Source organism: Callionymus lyra, chromosome 9, assembly GCF_982586985.1.
Source record: "Callionymus lyra chromosome 9, fCalLyr1.hap1.1, whole genome shotgun sequence".
Classification (NCBI taxonomy): Eukaryota; Metazoa; Chordata; class Actinopteri; order Syngnathiformes; family Callionymidae; genus Callionymus; species Callionymus lyra.
The window spans coordinates 5,641,783-5,661,898 of record NC_141826.1 but is presented as its reverse complement, the minus strand read 5'-3'; the positions used below and the strand labels follow the sequence as shown (position 1 = coordinate 5,661,898).

Below are 20,116 nucleotides of genomic sequence, written 5' to 3'. Positions count from 1 at the left end.
TATCTCTGCCTACAGTCCCTAAAGGGTAGCACTAACAACAATGTGGAGATCTGCTGTTGGCCATGGTGAACAAAAAAGGTGTTAAATGCACAAAAACCTTTCCTTGCAGCTTCCTCAAGAAGCTAACAGAAATAATCTTGATTTAATATGTATTAAATATGGTATGAATTCAATTACAGTTTGATCTATTAACATTTACATGGGGGTCTTCTGCCTCTCTTGTTCCCCCCTTTTCATTTGACCTGACCTCTCCCGAAAATCTCTGCAAACATCAGTTTTCTGCATAATTATTTTCTAGCTATATTGTCTTTGGAAGTCAACAATAATATGCAGTGTTATAATAAAATATCAACACGTCATCACAAACACGAGTACTTTCTCCCACGCATGCTTCGACGGAGCAGTGACTCAACCAGAGTTTCATTACTACAGTTGACCTCTGCTGACCACTCAGGCCTCAAGTGCTCTCGAGTATGTGTCATCAAAGTAGTAAATCATTCAGAGAGCAGCGTACGACGAGAGATCTTACACAGTCTTCTATATCTCTTTCTGTCAGGCCAGAAGAACACTTTGACAAGATCCCAGACTGACTTTCCCTGAGGAGAGAATTAGCTCCATTACAGGTCACTGTGGTGTCATGAGCCAGTCAGCTAAACAAACCAATTCCACCAATCTCTTATAAATAAATCTTTCAGAGGTATTTCAGCTTTGAAATTGGGTCAAATTGACTACATTCAAATAACTTAATAATTTTTCACCATCACCCTAACATTTATTTTTTATATAAAAAGGCTCCAATTTTAAAAGAAGTACAGCATGGAATAATGAGATGGTTTGCTGCAGGTGTTTACATTGGCTTGTGAAAAAGAAAAAAGTGATTTCCTGCAGCACATATTAATTAAACGCATGTACAACAAGACCTCATTATTGTTACCATAGTTTCAAAGACCAAACTATGGCTTCAACTATGTTTGAAGTTTCTGTTTTATGTGTTCCGTTTCAAGTAATCTTTGTTTTTCTTAACCACCAAACTGGCTTTATAAATAAAATATATTTTTATCCGTCTGAATTATCAGTATATTAACAGATTTATTTCAAGGGCTCTCATTTGATTCTATTTAGGCTGCGTGTGTCACTATATATGCACCCCGACTGACTATTTCCATGACTTAAATCACAACTTATAGAGTGCATATAAATCTACATCCATGTCGTTGTGAAAAATAATCTTGCAAACATTATGTCCAGTATACATTTTTTTTTATAGTATTATCATTTTATTCATATAAACTAATTTCACACAAGAACATGACTGCAACTTTTTTCCCTTCCAAGTCAATTTTCTTTCATTGTTTGTCATTCATTTTACACATGTTCAGGATTATATATTATTACTACACTGTTTAAACAGTTTTTTTCAGCTTGACAATAACGTATTTTACAGGGTGGTTGGTTACTTACATGGTTATTTTGAAGGTTTTCCATCAAACTCGAGTCAGCGAATTCAGCCTCATCTGAGTTTGTGCTGTGACTGGAAAGAAACAACAAAGAATTAAAACTTCATTACCAATTGTAATTAACAATATAGCACATAAACTAACTACACCTCTGAATTAAACCAGACATAGATATAAGATGCAGCATTAGTATCTATATTGTTGAGTTACTTTTGTTACACAATGTTATGGTGCAATAAGTACATTTACATGCATTTACTAGATCGCACAGTCACCCATACTTTGAATATTTAAAACATTCCGGGCACCTAAACATTCAAATCCACGGAGGGAGAGTGATTTGAAAAAATTGACATTAGGGTTAGAAACATTGGTTAGAGACAAAAATCCTGACAAGACATTAGCAGAAAAAGGATTCATACACTGACTAAATACTTGAAAAAAAAAATGGTCGTACAAATGTATTCGTATTACAAATCTTAGATGCAAGAAAACAAAACGTGAACAATGGATTCAGATTAATATAAAAATAATAAAGTTAAAGTTTTTATTTGTAAAGACAAAGGTGTTCATACATTGTGCTAGGAATATAAAGAGTATGTTTATGATATATTGGCATCTATACACAGTAATCTGAGATAAGAAAATGGTACTTTATATTATAAGTAAATGAGTAATCAAACCTGTGAGGATGTCAATGTGCAACTGTGTTGTGACCGTAAAAGAGATCATTAAAGGAAGTACATTTCTTGTCCTTTTTTTACTCAACACAAGACCCACACTGAATAAAGATTTTGTTTGTCTCTGCGCTCTATTACAGATATAATTCAACTTTTGAACGACTAAAGCACCTTAAAATGACCGTGTTTTGCTGGGTTTGTTATTGTTGAGCAAATAAGGATTTAACCATTATTTGGCCACATTGTTTCTCCTTTTTTTGTAAATGACTTTGTCCAAGCAAAGTGAATATTACATTGTCAGTACTTCAGCAGTGGAAATGTGTTTAAGGTTATTTATCTGCTGGTAGAATGTAAAAAGATAAATCCTCAAATCTGTGTCAAAATATCCCAGTAAAGATGTTCAAGATCTCCTCCTAACATGCAGCAGCTAAAAGACAGTTGTAGTGGATCACATTGAAAACTGTAATGAAACCAGAAACTAGAAGTCAGCATGTTTTGTATTCATTAAATATCAACTGCACTGCAGCCTGCAGATTTTTATTCAATAATCTTTGATGAACACTGTGACTGTTTGTTGGGAACTTTCCATGTTGGCAGCAGTCTATCGTTCTTTGAAAAAGCAATTCCCAGATATGAGACTTTTTTCTTTTTTTTTCCTTCTAATGCTGCAGCAGAATCCATACTTGTTCATTTATTTATTCCCTCCCTTTCATATATCATATTCACTCCAGTCTTTGCCATAAATAATAAATGTGTCTCCCAGAGCCTTTCAAAATTAAACAATGCAGCAAGAACAAGGACTGGATATCTCGTTGCAAAAGACTGCATTACTCAAAGCCGAGGCAGAAAGATGAAAATATGTTGGTGCTCCTTAATAGCATGATCATAAAGAAAGACACACCATCATTTTTATATAGTTATTTTGGTGAATTGATAAGATATTTCCCTTGGAAACCCTTGAATTAAATGTTTCAAGGAACAAGCTTAACAGATAAAAAAGATAAAAATAAGAAGAGAAAGAGATGGATGTGCAGATACAGATGATTTTATCTATAACAACACCATCATGTACTTTTGTGTTTTTTAGAACCAGTTGAAATTAAAAAAAGGAACACATTTGATATACATTATCAAGTGGACACAGGTTGGATTTTTCACATTTTTGGTGCTGCAAAATGTCTAAATTTTAACTACTACTACTATGATCAACCCAGTAGTTGTTTTTTTTATCTAGGAATGTTCTTAAAGTAAATAAAAAGATTTTTAAAAACATTTTCTGTCGGCTGCTTCAGTGACTCAGCATAAGGCTACCAGCCTCTCCCTCAATGTCCAGCACATATTGACTCATTGGTTCTGTGATATATAGAGTGCAATAATTGAATGAGAAGGAACTCCTGTCTGTGACACGGTGACGGCTTAAAGGAATTATTACTTTGGTAGCCGTTAGCAACCGTCAGACCAGCAGCAGCCCGGGGCACAGAATCATTAAGAAAAAGCCAAAATACGTTTAAATACAGGAAGCCATTAAAGCCACAGATAGTCGTCATTATATTGAATAAACATGATGCCATATTTTATGTATAAAAAGATAAAGAAAAGATGGGGCACAGGTTAAAAAAAAGCGCATGTTTTTTTTAATTTCCCTAGGTAAATGAAATGCTGATGATAACAGCTTAACATCCTCTGCTGCACGTAGAGTGAGAGGAGGGACCTCTTCCTCAACACAAGCATCATTTGTTGATCGTCTTGATTACATTTATTTGAAGGCGCTGAGCCAAGAGCCGGGGTTGGTCACTTATTGATTATATGCCGTCACAGGGCGGTCCGGTCACCATGGGAACACGGGTGCCCGGCTGTTCACAGTTAATAGCAGGAGACTGCTTCTAAATTAGACCTGTGACATGTTAAGACTGCAGCTCCTGAGAGCCAGTCGAGGAGCAACACATGCCTCGGTAACAGACCGCCTGTGCTGCTCAAATAAAGAAGTGTTTTCACATACATTTTCAACCCGTTTTATTACGTCTATACTTGATGTTATATAAAGATATAGATGTATTGTGCAAGAACAAATACTGAAGCATGAGATTATATTGACAAAACTCAGTATAAAAAACATCTCTATATAAAATGATTATTGTATACTACTATATATACCCTTACTTTATTGGAAGGCAGACAGACGACATACCAATGTTGTACAAAATACAGATATTTAGAATTGATCAAAGCCTGATCATTAAACTAGGATAATGCATAAAGAAACAAGAACACGATGGGCAGTCCTACATGCAAACTATAAAACACACAGACATGCTGTTGCAAACCAAAAACCACTCCAAGGGAATTTAGGGAAAAAGCTTCTCAATACTACACGCAAGAGTAGAGGAAAACATGTTTGTGTTACAGGTCACATTTATAAGTTCATATGAAAAGAGGAAAAACGGGAATATGGTGGTATCTAAGCATCCACAGTGTACACGGACACACACACACACACACACACACACACACACACACACACACACACACACACACACACACACACACACACACACACACACACACACACACACACACACACACACACACACACACACACACACACACACACACACACACACACACACACACACACAGTGAGTGGAGGATGATCTGCTCTTCCAAATCTTCTCATGGACAAGTGCCTCTCATCAGAAGGAGACAATAATTAGCCACTTGTAATTCAGCCTGGCACATTAATGGCATACAAATAGACAAGAGAATACTCTGGTTAATTTCGGAGGCAGTTCTTTGAATCATAAGGTATAAACACAGTGACTCAGAAGGAAAGACTCGTTCAGCGCGGCTCCTCATGACTGAGCATTTATAGAGATATCAAGGGCTGCACAAGAAGACATGAGAGTGTCTGATAAGCAATTAAAAACATTTTGTTTGTGGGTGTGGGTTTTCAACATGGTTATCTTGTGAGCAAACTAAAAGGTGCCACAGTCTGATATTACAATCTCCGGGTCAAGATCTACGACTCTGTTCTCTGACACAACAAAAATATAGTTTACTTCTTATTATGATTTAATTATATTTCATATTGCTATTTAGGCACTTTGACTTTTTTTTTCAAACAGTTAACACTATTGATAACTATGAATACAATTTAAAAAAAATCTCATTGATTTCAAATGTGTGAATGTAATTTTGCTCTTTATTAGTCCACATGACATTTATTTGTTAAGTTTATTTTTTATTATGTTTAAAATTTCTACATCATGTCATATTTTAACCTGATAATATATTTGTCCTACTTTAAATGAACTTTTTTCATAAATGAGTTTTGATTTCATGATTTTCTTTTTACTATAAAGGCCTTTAACTTACTAAAGATTCTTACTTTAAAGACTTAAATTTAAAAAAATGTCTTCCCTGAATTTTCAGATAATTATATAATTACTATTATTATATTATTAATAATAATATAATTTCATTTATTTACTAATGATAACCGACCAGCCATACTTGGGTGTCTTACTTCAATTAGAAAAAATACTAAAAAGGATCGAATGAGGAAAACTAAAAGCTGATCGAATTTCATGTAACAGAAAGAAATAATCAGTTTTAAATTTACATTAGCTGCAAAAAACCACAGCATAACTCAATTTTCATATTCCACTGACAACCAGATTCTAATGGATCATAATTGTCTATAATTTATCAGGCAAAGCAATAAAGTGGATATTAGGAGGAGGAAAAGAATGACACACTCTTAAAGATAATTATAATTAATGTCATTAATAGTGAAGAATTATTGATATATCCCGGATATCGTGCAAACCTACAAGCAGAACAAATGCAACAACATTCAACCGCGGAGAATCAGTATTGTGTTCAAAGTCACAATTTCCACAAGCAGCAGCAGCAATACATCACAGAAGCAGAGCGGGTGGGGGGGGATAAAAAAAACAACAACCATTTCACAGCCAGACATCTTACCAGTCGTCCTCTGCAAAACTACCGTCCTCTGCATCAGGGACGTGACTGTTGAAGCGAAGGGTGAAAAATATTATCCCAAGGTCTATTATTTTACGAGAGTTATGTGGACCTGCAGGAGATTGGTCAGGAGAGCTATGGGTGGATTATGGTGGATGTCGGGAGAGATCATAAGGAAGACGGGGAAAAGAGGATAATAATGAAACTATTTAATTGTGTCATCTATGCAACAGTTGGTACTTTAAAATGATATCAAACAAGTTCAACTATTAAAAGAGCATAAATACAGTAGAGGTGTAAACAGCCATAAATGTTAATAAATCAGAGAACACAATAAAATAGATAATAAAACAATATAATACTGTCATTTGAAATGTGATGAATCAAGGAACGATCTATCAATCAAAGAGGTCCAAACACACATGAAAAAGATTGTTCCTTTCCGTCATGTTCAGCAGACGCACAAAGACAATACATGTACTTGTAATGAGGCGTAAAAACAAAAGAAAAACAACATTCAGAGTTGGTCATAATACAAATATTTGACAAAATGTGGACGCATCAACATTTTATCGTTCAAAACCAAATACATTGAAAGTCACAGCACAAAAATATATAGGGAAACTGGAGAGTATCATAAAAAACAATGGTATATCCAGTCCATCAAAAATACTAGCTACTAACTCAGACAAACCAACTATTTTTTTCAATATATTATTTCTGCACAAAGCCAAGTTGTTGATGAACACATCTTAACATTAGATTTATCATTTTTGTCCCTCAGCGACTAGGAAACATTCTAGGAAAAACATCTAAAACATGATGATGTACGATGTCGACAAGAATAATATATGCACACAACAAATAGAAAACCATCTCTGAGGTGAGCTGTTATAGACCTTGATGTATTCAGGTACAAGTGTAGCCAATTGCATTCAAACATATGTTTGCTTTGGCAGTTCTAAAAATAAACATCTAACCAAAGAACATCTAGTTACAATCCGAGTGTCAAATATTGGAGCTTCAGACTATATTGACATTGTAAGCATCATATATAAGATAATAATGACATGCATTAATAATGAAAACCATGTCTACGGTTAAGTGTCGACAAAATGTGTCATTTATTATATATTGGAATGGCTGCACTTAGCCCCTGAAACTGTTTACGTCACATGAGCCACATAACACTCGTCACCACTCGCGAGCGTGTGCACGAACCCAATTCCTTCACTGCCACGAAGAGGTGAGGAATAAGTGCAGACATTACATGTGGTCAGCCTGAGCAATGTTCTTAAATCACTCCTGTCGGGAAGGAACAGCAACTGCAGGGTTTTTTGTTAAATCTCTTCAGTGGAGTCGAAGAGAAAACTCGCTCCAGTGAACACCAGGGCCCTCGATTTGATTCCTTGTGATTGCTGCACTGAGCATTTCCTCTAGTGTACCAGCGGTCATCACCGTCTCAAACTAATTCACCAGTGAACGTCGCAGCAACAAGATCGAAGGATTGAGATCATGAAATTGAAAATGAAACCGGTCGAGGTGTTTTATGGCATTTACATCGTGTGAAATATTATTTATAATCCGTTTTTAACTAATAACGCCCCTGGAGGATTCAGAGAGCTTTTTTTTCTACCAAAAGAGTGTCTCTCCTTCAGATTTTGGACTTCAGTCCTGTGGAATTAATTAATGTCTACACCCTTGGGGATGACTTTATTAATTACAACAGCCCTTAATTTGTACAGAGGAGCACATGGGGGCGGTAGGGTTGGAGGCTTTGCATGTTTCTGGGTGTGATCATGGGGATACGAGTGTGCTTAAGTTGCAAGTCACGCATAGGCATGAGAAAAAACATTTAACTTCTTTCACTACATCGGTTACGTTAAATGACCTCAAGCTATAACGCCTTTTTTGGAATCATTTTAACCTAAGTAAAGATGATGGAAGTGCTCTGTTTTCGTGAAAGCACTTGTTAAGGGGATGAAGGACAAGATGCTGGCAAACTGAAGAGGCGTGTCTCCCTGAGAGATGACCCAATTAAATCATTGCTTGTCCAAATAACAAGCCGTGCAATATATCACAACTAAAGCCGGTCAGTAGAAACCTCATGCTCAATAATGATATCGAGTGAGTGTCTGGAACTGTGACAACATTATTTGATACTTGATTTAAAAACAAGGGACTTCCACGTCATACAGCACAACCGAATCATGAAACTTCAATCCTGCTTTTAGATACTTCTGACATGAATCTTTTACAACAGACTTTTGCCAAGCAACACAAGACCAGACTTATTTATTTACACGACTCACTTGTATGCTTAAAGTCCACAGGGTTCAACTCTAGTGCAGTGAGAACAGGTGAAAACTCCTCCAAGATACCCTCAGAAATGGTACTACACAGTATTTTTTTTAAATATAGTATTATATATAGCCATAAGAACCTAAAACGATTGTTGAAAGAAGATCTCTTGACAAAAAGTCTTCTTCATGGGATTAAAAACAGTAACTAAAAGGGCTCGACATGGGAAGCATCTGCAAAAACAATTCAATGATAGCAGAAGAAAGAACATGGCTGGATGAGTCTTGACTTCCTTCTGTGCCAATGAGATTCAGCAGAGAGTTCAATCCTACAGAATCTCAGAGTGTGCCTGAGCATGAGATTGGCATCTTGGATGTGCAGGCCATAAATCCGTGTGGTGCTCTCATGTTGATGTGACAAAATGGAAATTGCCGGGCAAGTTTCCAGAACCTGATTTTATCCATTACACTATAAGACTTGGGGCACTACTGAAGGCGGGGGGGGGGGGGGGGGGGGGGCACACGGATAAAGAGTAGGTATTGGCAACATGATTAAATACTTACTTACTAAGGCTATTATCGTTATGATTAACAGTAACGACCTGCCATTTTCAACATGTGAATACAGTCAGTTTTAAAAGTAAAGAAAACGTCAGTGAAGATAGACCCACTTGTCCGCCTGCCTGCACTCCATCAATCATGTTTTTAATTGAATCCTAATGGGATTAATCAAGTCATGTTACGCCTGCACTCGCTTTGCTTCAGTTTCGATTCTCAGCACTCCCACTTGTTTTGATTGAAGTTAATTGTCTGTTCTTTTCTTTCTCCAGCACGTTTGGCACTTCATGAAAAACGTGTATTTTTGGATTTCATTTTGAATTTTCCTGAATATTTTTTCATCCGCGACATGACATATGATCGATAGAAGACAGTGAGGGTTGAGAGCGTTTCGCTCGCAAATGTCTGCACCTTTTATTTATAGTTTATGTTCGGAGGAGCACTGATGCAGCTGCTAATGAGAAGGCGAGGGAGGAGAAACGCCAGATGCACGACGGTGCACACTCTGCATTTAATGAAGGTGAAGGAGGAGGCGAACGGCAGAGGGAGAAGTAGGAAAAAAAAGCCGCCTCACTTACCCGTAGGCCACACCGGCAATGGTGCATTTCTTAAACTGCATGACGTTGCAGGTGAGGGTCCCGGTCTTGTCCGAGAAAATGTATTTGACCTGTTGAGGTAAAGGACACCTCAGTGGGTGTGTCTGCAATTAGAACGTGGCTTTATATAACATTTCCTCACCTGGCCTAACTCTTCATTCAGATTGGAGGTACGCGCCATTGCAGGAGTGTTTGTTGGTTCATACAGCATATCACTATCCTGCAAAAACATTGACCGCAATACATAAAAACAGCGTAGCAACATTAATGCAATAACTTTAATTGTGAATGCTACTCTTCTAATATTAGTACACAAGGAACTGATATTCAAAGATGTCATTCTATACAGAGGCTGTTGAACGTTATGTGTCTTATCTATTTTTTCTAGATCAAGAGTAGTTTGATAAAAGTTATATAATATACAAGTTGTCACAAACGTACTTTTATTTTACTAACTTTAACAGGCTTTAACAGGGCTAAAACCCCAAAAAAATAAATTGCGGGAGTAATAATGACACTTAATTCGACTGAAAGAAAGCCACTTCCGCTGAGGTGTAATTCACTTATATCATGGCTGGTCATAAGTAATTGCTTAAATGCATCATGCTCCAGTACCTACATCAAGATCTGTGATCGGAGAACATGCCATCTGGATCCAGAGGAAATTAAATAGGACTGCCAGATGAAATTAGGCAGCCGTAGCTGGTGGACTTCAGCCAAAACGTTAGGTTTTTCATTTTCTATTTTACCATAATGCATAATGCTTTCATTCGGTTCTATTTAAACCCTATATTTTGCCAAATTGTCTTAAATATCAGACAAAAGGAAAATGTTAAAGTTTAATCTTTTCTCGAACCGATATTTGTTTTTTCGAATTGTGTTCAGTTTTTTCTACAAACACAGTACGTCTCATAAAGTTCATATGAGTTTTAATGTAAAAAGGAGAGTTTCAGTTAAACCATCTATATTTTAAATATCTTGGTTAAACACAAGTTCATTGTTTCATACTCATTTTGTCGTCCAAACATAGGTTAACAGTCACAGTTTTTGTAATGATCTTTTAAAGGGCAACTTATGTATTGATTTAGGTGTAAAGGTTCGTCACTGAGCGTAATCAATCCCGAAAGAATTTCACCTCCTAGAGACTTGTTGTATAAACAAAGCGGGCGTGATTGCAGCTGGCTGGAGTAGAGCCCCTTATTACATCATAATGGACTCTACTCTCGTAACTTCTCGTTCACTGAGATTTCAGACGAGGGAGAACTTTACGAAGTAATAACTTCAAAACATGGTCATGATAAGTGACTTACTGCATCTTGGAGAGGAAGACTTCAACATTTTAAACATGTGAGTAATTCATGGAGTTGGGGATTTCACATTAGTTGACCTTTAATGTAAAATACGCTGCAAATACCAACGATTTGATCTCTTAAATCTAAGGTAAATAGCAACATGTCCGTCATATCTTATTTAAACTCTCATGTCGAATCTATCTGCTAATTTTCATCTCAAATAAACTCACCCAGTTAATGAAAAAGGCCTGGGTGAACTTGATGACCTCCAGTGTCACCAGGAGACTGATAGGAATCAGGTTGTTGAAGAGGATGATGAAAGTGAGGAAGTTGAGGCCAAAATTTGCTGCGCCGCCATCTAAGAAGGGGTTTGGAAATCGTGTGGACAGAGGAAGTGATAAAGAGTAGACTCATCAGAACAGTTGGTACGACTCAGTTAGTCAAGTGAAAATGCCCAAAGCTACTTCCAGCCAATGATCTACATTAACCCAATCCGTGGAGTGTTTTGGGCTAACATGGTTCATTAGCTGGAAATAACCATTTCTTCCAACCCAACCTCATCTTCTATCGACTCGTCTGATTAACAGCCCTCCAATTGAAAGTCCCTAACGTTGTACAGAGGGACTGCAGTCTTGATTGTCATTAGTGTCACAGCAGCAGCCTTGGCATCCAGCATGATCCAGGCAATGAGTTCCACAAAGCACTATGCAAATGATGCTGGACCCCTCCCTCAGAAAGCCCCACACAATGATAAAATGTGACTGTACTGACACAGAATGTGAAACAGGAGGGATGTGCTTTACCTTTGCTCATCTTGCAGGTAGGTGCAATAGATACCTTCCTCAACACAAGCCTTGATCTGAGCTTATGCGGTTGAGAGGGAGGGCACTTCCCCGTGATTGCAAAACAAAACAAGATGGAGGTGGCGGTATGGAAGCTACTGTACTGGTACAACACATGTGGGGAAAGGAAATCACTTGTTTTCAGAAGTGGGGAGGAAGACAAACGTACTGGATGCTCTCAAGACAAAGGAGGGAGATTCCATCCATAACACATTTACAACCAACAAGGAGTGTGAAAGAGTAGGTGGATTATTGGATTTGATTGGTTTTATTGATTCTCACAACAGACTTTTTCACCACAAAACCATCAGCCAGCATGATATAGTCACCAGTGTGGCGTTAGTTTATTGTCTTTAAGAAGTCATGCACAAACCAAATGCATGCCTCCGAAAAAATCTGATTAGCTTTTTAGCCACGAAAACAATCATTATCTAAAATTTTAATAAATCCTTTAATTTACTCTTTTATTTATTGCATGGACATTGGAATGCAAGGATGCTTAACCCTTTTGAAGTTCTTGGGTTAGATGTTTAGTGCAAATAAATGAGATGTGGATGTGGCAGCACACATATCCACATTGAGTGATATCTTGTTTAACTGCCTGGGGTGGCATGAAAAGATTACAAATCACAATAATGTATTCTCTCCCTCAATCTACATTATGTTTACCAGTCACAAGGTAGAGGCCTAGTGCCAGATAGGGCTAGTGTCAGCACTTTGCGATCGCTCAAAGTCAAATTAATTATTCAGCAGGCCAAGCTTAATCAGAGGCCCCTGTGACATACAAGCCTGTGTGATGAAGTTTCACATATTCACATCTGACGTGACCTTCAAACCTGGGTGAGATAGACGTACTAAACCCACGTGTGGATCAGATCCACCTTGCTCTTTCATCACAGGTTGGATAATGTGCACTGGACAGAGTCTCAACGACTCCCCATGGAAATAAAAAATCAGTCCCAAGATGGATGACTGCATTATGACTTACACTACCCTGATCAGTGCGATGAAAAGTTTCTGTGAGATGTGGGTTCGGAAGCCACTAATGTTGAAACCTTTGATGAAACCAATAAAAGCCAATGAATGATTGTCGTCAATGGTGAGAGTGTAAGTCGTAATACAAGTTTAGATTGACCAGGGCATGACCTCTCCTTCACAGGCCTACCAGGGTAGAGTAATGGCTGGATATCACCAGAATCACTTTGCATACCAGGTTCAGAGCTTCATCACGGCACAGATAAGACACTATACTTTCAGTTCAAACAATACAACCTACTTGTCGTTTTGTAAGAAAACAGACCTGCATTTGTTCCCTTTCAATAAAAAAAAAAGTGAGTTGGAAAGAATTAACAGCATTGTGCAGTTTTGGAAAAAAAAAAAAAAGTTATTCAGATTGTGATACGTTTTTTTTCTTTATCCATTTGTGACCCTGGTCTAGAAAGGCGCTTTACAAATAACTGTTACATACTTACTTCATTTTTTCCAATAAGCTAAAATAAGCTCACAGATCGTCTTGAAAAACATCAATGTTACACCATCTATATCGGATTCAAATTATTCAATAATGGGGTTATTTAATGTTTTAGGTTGACATTTATCATTTGCTTGTAATAAGATATGTAATAAACATTGGATAAGTCCATATTTCCAAATATTATAAATAATCATTTAAACTAGTTCAGTGTTTCCCACAGAAATGTTGGCGACTATGGATGGGGAGTTAGGGAATGCATGTTTTAATTGCTTTTAATTCAATAATTTAATTTATTGGATTATTATTAACCTAAAGACTACAGAGGTTGTGGTATAAATGTTTATAAATGCAAAGTTTATGCATGAAGAATAAAGCTCCTCTGAAGAAAAACTGTTCATACACACCATTAAAGTAGGAAATAATCCAGGAATCATACTGAAAATAAAATATATATTGGTTTTCTGATTGAAAGTATGGCAAGTATGCTTAATAATCTGTTTAAAATATATGTTTTGGACTTTATCTGCAATAAAACTAATGTTGTAGCAAATTATTTAAGATGTATATTGCATTTTTTTCCCCCGAAGTTTTGCAAATTCACCTCTACACATAACCCCTGAAAAACCTATATATTAGTAGAAAAAAAGGCAATGCTGTTATTCTTAACCCAAAAATAAGATGAGGGTCTGAAGCTGGGGAATAGCAAAGCGTTTAAGGTGACTCAAAGAAAAGAATGAGGGAAGAGAGACACCGTTTGTTTCAGGCACTGAAAATAATTAGAAGAAAGGTATAAGAGAGAGCTGAAGGGGAAACCTATTGTTGGATCCCTGGCATGAGCTTGTCCATGGCATGGGCCCATACAAAGAAGGGCAGCCATATAGGGGGGGCGAAGGGTAGGGGGGCTTCATTTGCTTAGCAAAGGCTTCAGTAAGGGGTTAGTAAGGGAGGGTCATTCACGGATGGCCAAGGCTTTTAAATGGTTGTTACCTGGAGCTGTTAAAAAACGACAACAAAGAAAAAAAAAATCAAACAGAACGTTAGAAAAGAACAAAAACTTACAGCAGCGCAGTGATATTCAACCATTTCACTTTGACTCAATCACATCACGTCTATGTCACAGCTGTATTTGTCTCTTAACTGGGAAGTCCCTCATTGCCACATATTTCACTTGTAATGCCAGACATAACTTTTAACTAAATGAACATAAAAATGACACAACATGTAGCAGCATCTAAGGAAATAACTGAAAATAACAATAAAAAATAAGCTGCAGTGAACAAGTGAGACAAAATATGTGGAATAAGAGAAGCCGCTTGGGCTGTCGGGAATCTTACAGTTGAGGTCCATGTACCAGGCGTCGTTGCCGAACTGGTACTTCCATATGGTTTGGCCGATGGAGCAGACAAGAGAAATACCCAGCAAGCAGCCGAACAGAACCAGGATCTGAAAATTAGTGATGCGCTCCACATTGGACAACTTCAAAGGCGGTCGAGTTGAATTCTGGGTGAGCAACAGTTTATCATGAAACAAGATCTGAAACATCCAGTGTCCACATCCACACAAATATCTTACCTGCATCAGCTTTGTGTCATGACCAGTATAAACCACTACACCGTGGACCCACTGCGTGTTTCTCAGCTGTGCTCCTCTTAGCAAGATCTGGTCAGGACCCAGTGGAACCGCACTACCATTCATAAGGTGGAAAATGGTACCAATAAATACATTTATTAATATAAAAGGATATCCTTTCCACACGTGTTCAGATTTAACTAACCTTTTCCCATCCAATCGCATGTTTCCGACAAACTCATAAAGGTGACGGTTCGGACTCTCGCACTCCATCCGCCCAGAGAGTCTCACGAGGCTTTCAATGTCTTTCATTTCTGTAGTCACTTGAAGACCCTGCATATGTACAGAATCAGTATTGTCTTGAACAGAAAAGCTACACTATCTTTTTTTTAAATTTAGTCACCTGTCTGATTTTCAGGTTGGTTTCTCCATCCAAGTTTGATGTTTCGATATAACACATTCCCTGTGGTTCGCTGGAAGAAAATATTTGCTTTGTGTGGATTTTTGAACGAGACAAGACAGCTTCGCTAATTAATATATAGACTATAGAAGATCCCCACAGATTAATTTAGGAAGATGTTGTTTAGATCCATGCAAACAAAGATGTTTTACAACAGCTGTTTAGCAGCACTAAGCATACGGATTTGCTTAATGTAACTCTAGAATGTATAATTGGCACAACATTTTGTAGAATTATCCAAGTTTCAAATTATCTAATATTTCAAAGTGTCAAAATAGTTTACTTGTATCTGCTTCCAAGCCCTTAAGAGGCAAAAGAAGCAAGTATGTCAGAAAAAATTAGTTTAAATGATTCGTTTTGTACAGCTCTAGGAAGAAAAGCGTAGGTGTATATTGAAAACGAGAATAAGATTTAGTAACAGTGTTGCATCTTTGTTTGCTTAGAACCTACTAAAAACAGAGTGGATAAAGAACAACAAAAAGCCAAGTGGGGTCACCAGAGTAGAACAGCACGGGGACCACACAACAATCAGGCAGATAAATGAGTCTGTGACGGACTCTGGGCACAGAGACAGTCAGTTAGAAACATGCCGGTGGTTAAGGTGAATTGGCTCGCTGCTGTGCCTCTTTAAATACACTGATTAATGCATAGATCAGGGGGGTCCAGGCCCACACTCTGGAAAAAGAAAAATCAAATTGAGTGCTGGACTCTGAACCTCGATCGATGCTACGCAATATTAGTTGGCTCAATGACGCTATATTAGAAAATACAACCCTCTTGCAAAAAACTTCTCATTCTTAATTATAATTAATATGTTTTGCTGCTATTTGGAATCATTTCATATATTTTAGGGGTAAAAACTAATGTTAAAAACTGTGTATAAGTGTTTTTTATTGCATTAAATGAATAGTTGTTTCAATCTCAAATATGTTCTTAAAGGGAAAGCACATTATGATATTTAACCCGTTAATTTTAAATAAAAAAAAATAAAAAAGTTACAAAGTGAACAAAAGGCCAATATATGATGCGAATGCATGCAAACTGTCACATCATATTATACTCTTTCATTCAGCGTTTCTGATGTGCCATGCATGAAGGAAAACATTGTAAAAAGTCGATGAAAAGTGAGTAGACGCTTTTGTCTCGGAACATGATAGCATAACACTGTGTATCAGTTGCGTCACTCCCACCACTTGAAATTAGCCACGGTGACTAATGTTAAAAAGCAGTGAGGGAAGTGTCAAAAGTGTCTCATTGCAGTTGGTAAGCATGGCCCGCTATCTCTCCCGCGGCTGTTCTGTTGGCAATGATGCTGGTTTTCCTGACCTGGACGACAGAATGACGAGGTCAGCCGGGAGGTGATCCCCATTTGCAGCTCTGACTACTTCACCAACAGCCACCTGATATTACCAACCACCCGCCAGCAGCAGGCAGGAGAGAGAGGTGTGGCGGGAAAAGAAGAGAATGGAGGGGGGAACAGACGGAGAGCAAACACATAGGAGAGAAAGACAACTGGTTCAGTTTGAGGGCTTAAATGAGACGCTGATAAGCCCTGATCAGAGGGTATGGTCTTTCTCCTTTTCAGAAACCATCTCTTGCCATGAAACCTGCTGCAAGTTTGTAAAAGTTTGAATTATATAACACAAATATGTTACTAAGAGCAGCATTAAGGCTTTAGAGAGTGGTTTTTGAAAGGGTGAAGGAGTTCAGTGGGTCTATGTTGACATTCAGGAATAATTCGATCATCCCACCACCAATAGCCCTCAGGAAAATGATGGTCTCAGTGCTCAGGTACAGACTTCACTCTTTCAGTCTGACAGCTCAAAAAAAATTTTTTTTTTTTTTTTAGACTCGTCAAACACCGTTCTCAAAAGAAATGACCATCGTTTCGCTGAGGACACAAGGAGGAAGAAAGGAGGAGGAGGAGGTTGGCAGCTTTGACGACTCCGATACCTGGATGATAAAATGACAGCATCCCCAGGAACGAAATCACTGCCATTTAATTTAAAAATATCGCCAACCTCAATCTGTGGAAATAAACTGGTTATTACATCGTACTCCTCAGACAAGCGGCTCGGGCAGACAAGTATATGATTGGGGATTACATCATCAATGTATATAGTAGAGGTCCTGTGACATGATCTTCTGCATCCCTCCATTTATTGTCTTTGTGTTTATGAGTGCCGGCGGAAAGGACTCCATTTTTGTTAGATGGTTAAGGATAATAGTTAAGATGGAAAAGTTTTCTAAAATAAAATATAACATATAATTGCACAAAAATGCCTCAAGTAAAACCACAAAAATGTCAAGTATAAATACAGGAAATGGACTTCCTCTGCTCGGATTCTCGCTTTACATGTTTGCATTTTTTCTTCATCAAGAGCATACAGGGTTTCATGACCTCTGGGGGTGAGGTCAGACTAAGGAGTGTCACACTGAGACAAACAGGGCATTGTTTGGTGCTTCTTTGTTACATACGTCGTTTGCATGGCCTTTAAGAAAAATAACTTTATAGCAACTACAAGTTCAAAAACATTTTTTTTCCTGGTGTCATTTTTCAGACTACTTTCCATAAAATCGTAAGTCATAAAGGATTATTTTGAATGGTCTGTAGGTATGTTGGAAGTTTTACAGAATTAATGAAGCACTTTACATGTAATAAGCAATATTGTCCTATCGAACTTAACAAATAAGCTATAAGCAAAATTGCTATGAAGCAATTGACATAATATTGCTTTATATTGTTAAATAAATAAATAGAAAATAAATGTATTTTTATAGATAATAAGTGCTACTTCTAATACCTAGAATATTTCCTGTTGTAATTTCAGGCACACTGCAGAACAAACTAAAGAGTAAGTCATTTTTCAAGCCTGAAGCAGTTCCTCTTAATGAGCGTCCACACGTAAAAGTTATGATAATTAATGCCCGGATACATGATTTGTGTTACGGGAACACAGATAGTAAACCCGTCCAAAAGATTCCATTAAAATGTTGAGATCATACCTTCTCCCAGTGCACAATCTCCCACGCACCATTCCTTAGCACTGTGGAAGAAACAAAAGGCTGGTTGAACAAAACAAAACCTTATTCAGTGATTTTTATAACATTAAATGTAATAAAAATCTACCTTGACATTCCTTCTTGTTGACAACACCGTCAGCTTTGTGCCGTTTCTGAGAAAAATAAAGAAAAAAGCCATTACGTTACAGCACAAGCTTGATGACAGTACCCAATTTAAAGGTAAGTAATAATCTTATCTTGACAATAAATTGATCCAAATTCATCCATAAATTGGAACCGTTTTCAAAAAGTGCAGTTAGTCACTGGAGATGGAGAACAACAATAATATTGCGTATGCATTCTTCTACAGTATGCCCATAAAATAGCTCATCTCTTGAATCCCCAAAGGACTTCAATATAAATGATGCAAGCATTTCTCTCACATATTGTACTTTCCCTGACATTAGGATTTGATTTCGATGCAAGTGTGGCAAATATTTTTTTAAGGCTTCATTCAAACCCAGAGTCATTACTTATGTAGGATGAATTCTGCAACACACTTTTATTTGGTGTGATGCTACTTGACAAGCTGTCCCTTGACATAAGCAGCTGAAGATGTTTGCATGACTGTTGTGCAAACACGAGAAGGTATAAAGTGCTGATTTGCACTTGGATGAGGATGCAGACGTAGACATTGTTCATCCTCTTACACTTGAGAATAGTTTCAGTACAATGCACTACTTTTGAACTTCTTTGATACTCATGACTATACTGTATATGTAGTGTAATGGTAAGTTTTTCTTTCAGAAATGCTTAAAAAAAAGTGCATTTGTGTTAATGACAAACCACAATAATATCTAATGGCTAGGGTAAAGATAAAAATACTTCAGGCTGATTGTTTACAATCATGAAGTGAGGCAGCAAATAAAGACCAAGTATCTTCCCTAAAAGCCTAATTAAACAAAAGGGCCTGAAGGGCCATCAACTAATTCTTAGGAAAAGTCCATATCTTTAAGAAAAAAAAAAAAAATATATATATCTGTTTTCATGCAGTTAATGGATATGCATCTGAAAATGTTAATTATGAAAAATGTGGATGTCACCATTGGGCTTTTATAAAGCCTTGTATATACATTCTGTTTAAACTATTTTAACGTGATTATGTCTTCATGCATGTATCCATTTTCCAATGTCTCCAGGGCCCTGATGGATAATAAATGGAAATATGATCAATTATGACTGATAAGTAATCAACAGCAGGTCAGCCTTCCACTTACAATATTGCTCCAAAAGAAGAAACAACTTTTAACAAGGGCTTTTATCTTCCTATGTAGTATGTACCAAATTACATTTAATGTCATGTAAAAGATGAGCTGCAGAGTATCCGTCTATTACATGCTATGTATTGGCTGGTTGCTCTTCTAGGATTTTTTTTCCTTTTCCCTCAATCCTCAGAAATATTCTGTACGTAGATGATGTGTTTAATCAAGGTGCACTGGAGAGAAAGCAGATGTGTGCCGGATCAGACCTCCGAGGGCTTTAGATTAACAGAGAATAATAGAAATGTGTGATGGAAAAAGAGGTCATTCATTGGCATCAGAAACATTATTAACATTTTCTCTAGAGCGGACACTGAGGCCAGCAATAAAGAGGTATTTATAGTTCACATTCTAAATCTAATACAGATTAGATTTACATATTATTTTTAATTATGATTGTTTATTATAGACTACTTGACTTTTATGTCAGCGATGTTGGACAGGAAAGAAAACATAGATGTGTTAAAACAAAAGTGGATATGGAAAGTGACAAGAGTGGACACACAAGATAGGCTCAGGTTAGAGTGGAGGAGCCTGACTTGCAGTGGCAACCCTGACAGGAACTGCCAGTGAAGTGTAATAATG

At 37.2% G+C, this 20,116-nt stretch overlaps 1 protein-coding gene across 4 annotated transcripts in view; it reads right to left on the bottom strand.

The window, feature by feature from the left end:
• Nucleotides 1–20,116, bottom strand: part of atp8a1 (ATPase phospholipid transporting 8A1) — a 91,212-nt gene that overhangs the window by 52,097 nt on the left and 18,999 nt on the right. Inside the window, exons 5-16 of one of the 4 annotated variants that reach the window (XM_087799412.1) lie at nt 18,340–18,385; nt 18,216–18,256; nt 17,163–17,236; nt 15,153–15,222; nt 14,955–15,082; nt 14,753–14,864; nt 14,515–14,680; nt 11,095–11,222; nt 9,715–9,792; nt 9,555–9,643; nt 6,122–6,166; nt 1,462–1,531 (exon numbers count right to left, since the gene is read on the bottom strand). In XM_087799412.1, coding sequence (XP_087655538.1) covers nt 1,462–1,531; nt 6,122–6,166; nt 9,555–9,643; nt 9,715–9,792; nt 11,095–11,222; nt 14,515–14,680; nt 14,753–14,864; nt 14,955–15,082; nt 15,153–15,222; nt 17,163–17,236; nt 18,216–18,256; nt 18,340–18,385 — 1,047 coding nt within the window. Of the gene's footprint in view, nt 1–1,461; nt 1,532–6,121; nt 6,167–9,554; nt 9,644–9,714; nt 9,793–11,094; nt 11,223–14,514; nt 14,681–14,752; nt 14,865–14,954; nt 15,083–15,152; nt 15,223–16,535; nt 16,610–17,162; nt 17,237–18,215; nt 18,257–18,339; nt 18,386–20,116 lie in introns of all 4 variants that reach the window. The other 3 variants (XM_087799411.1, XM_087799414.1, XM_087799413.1) reach the window with 3 other exon arrangements.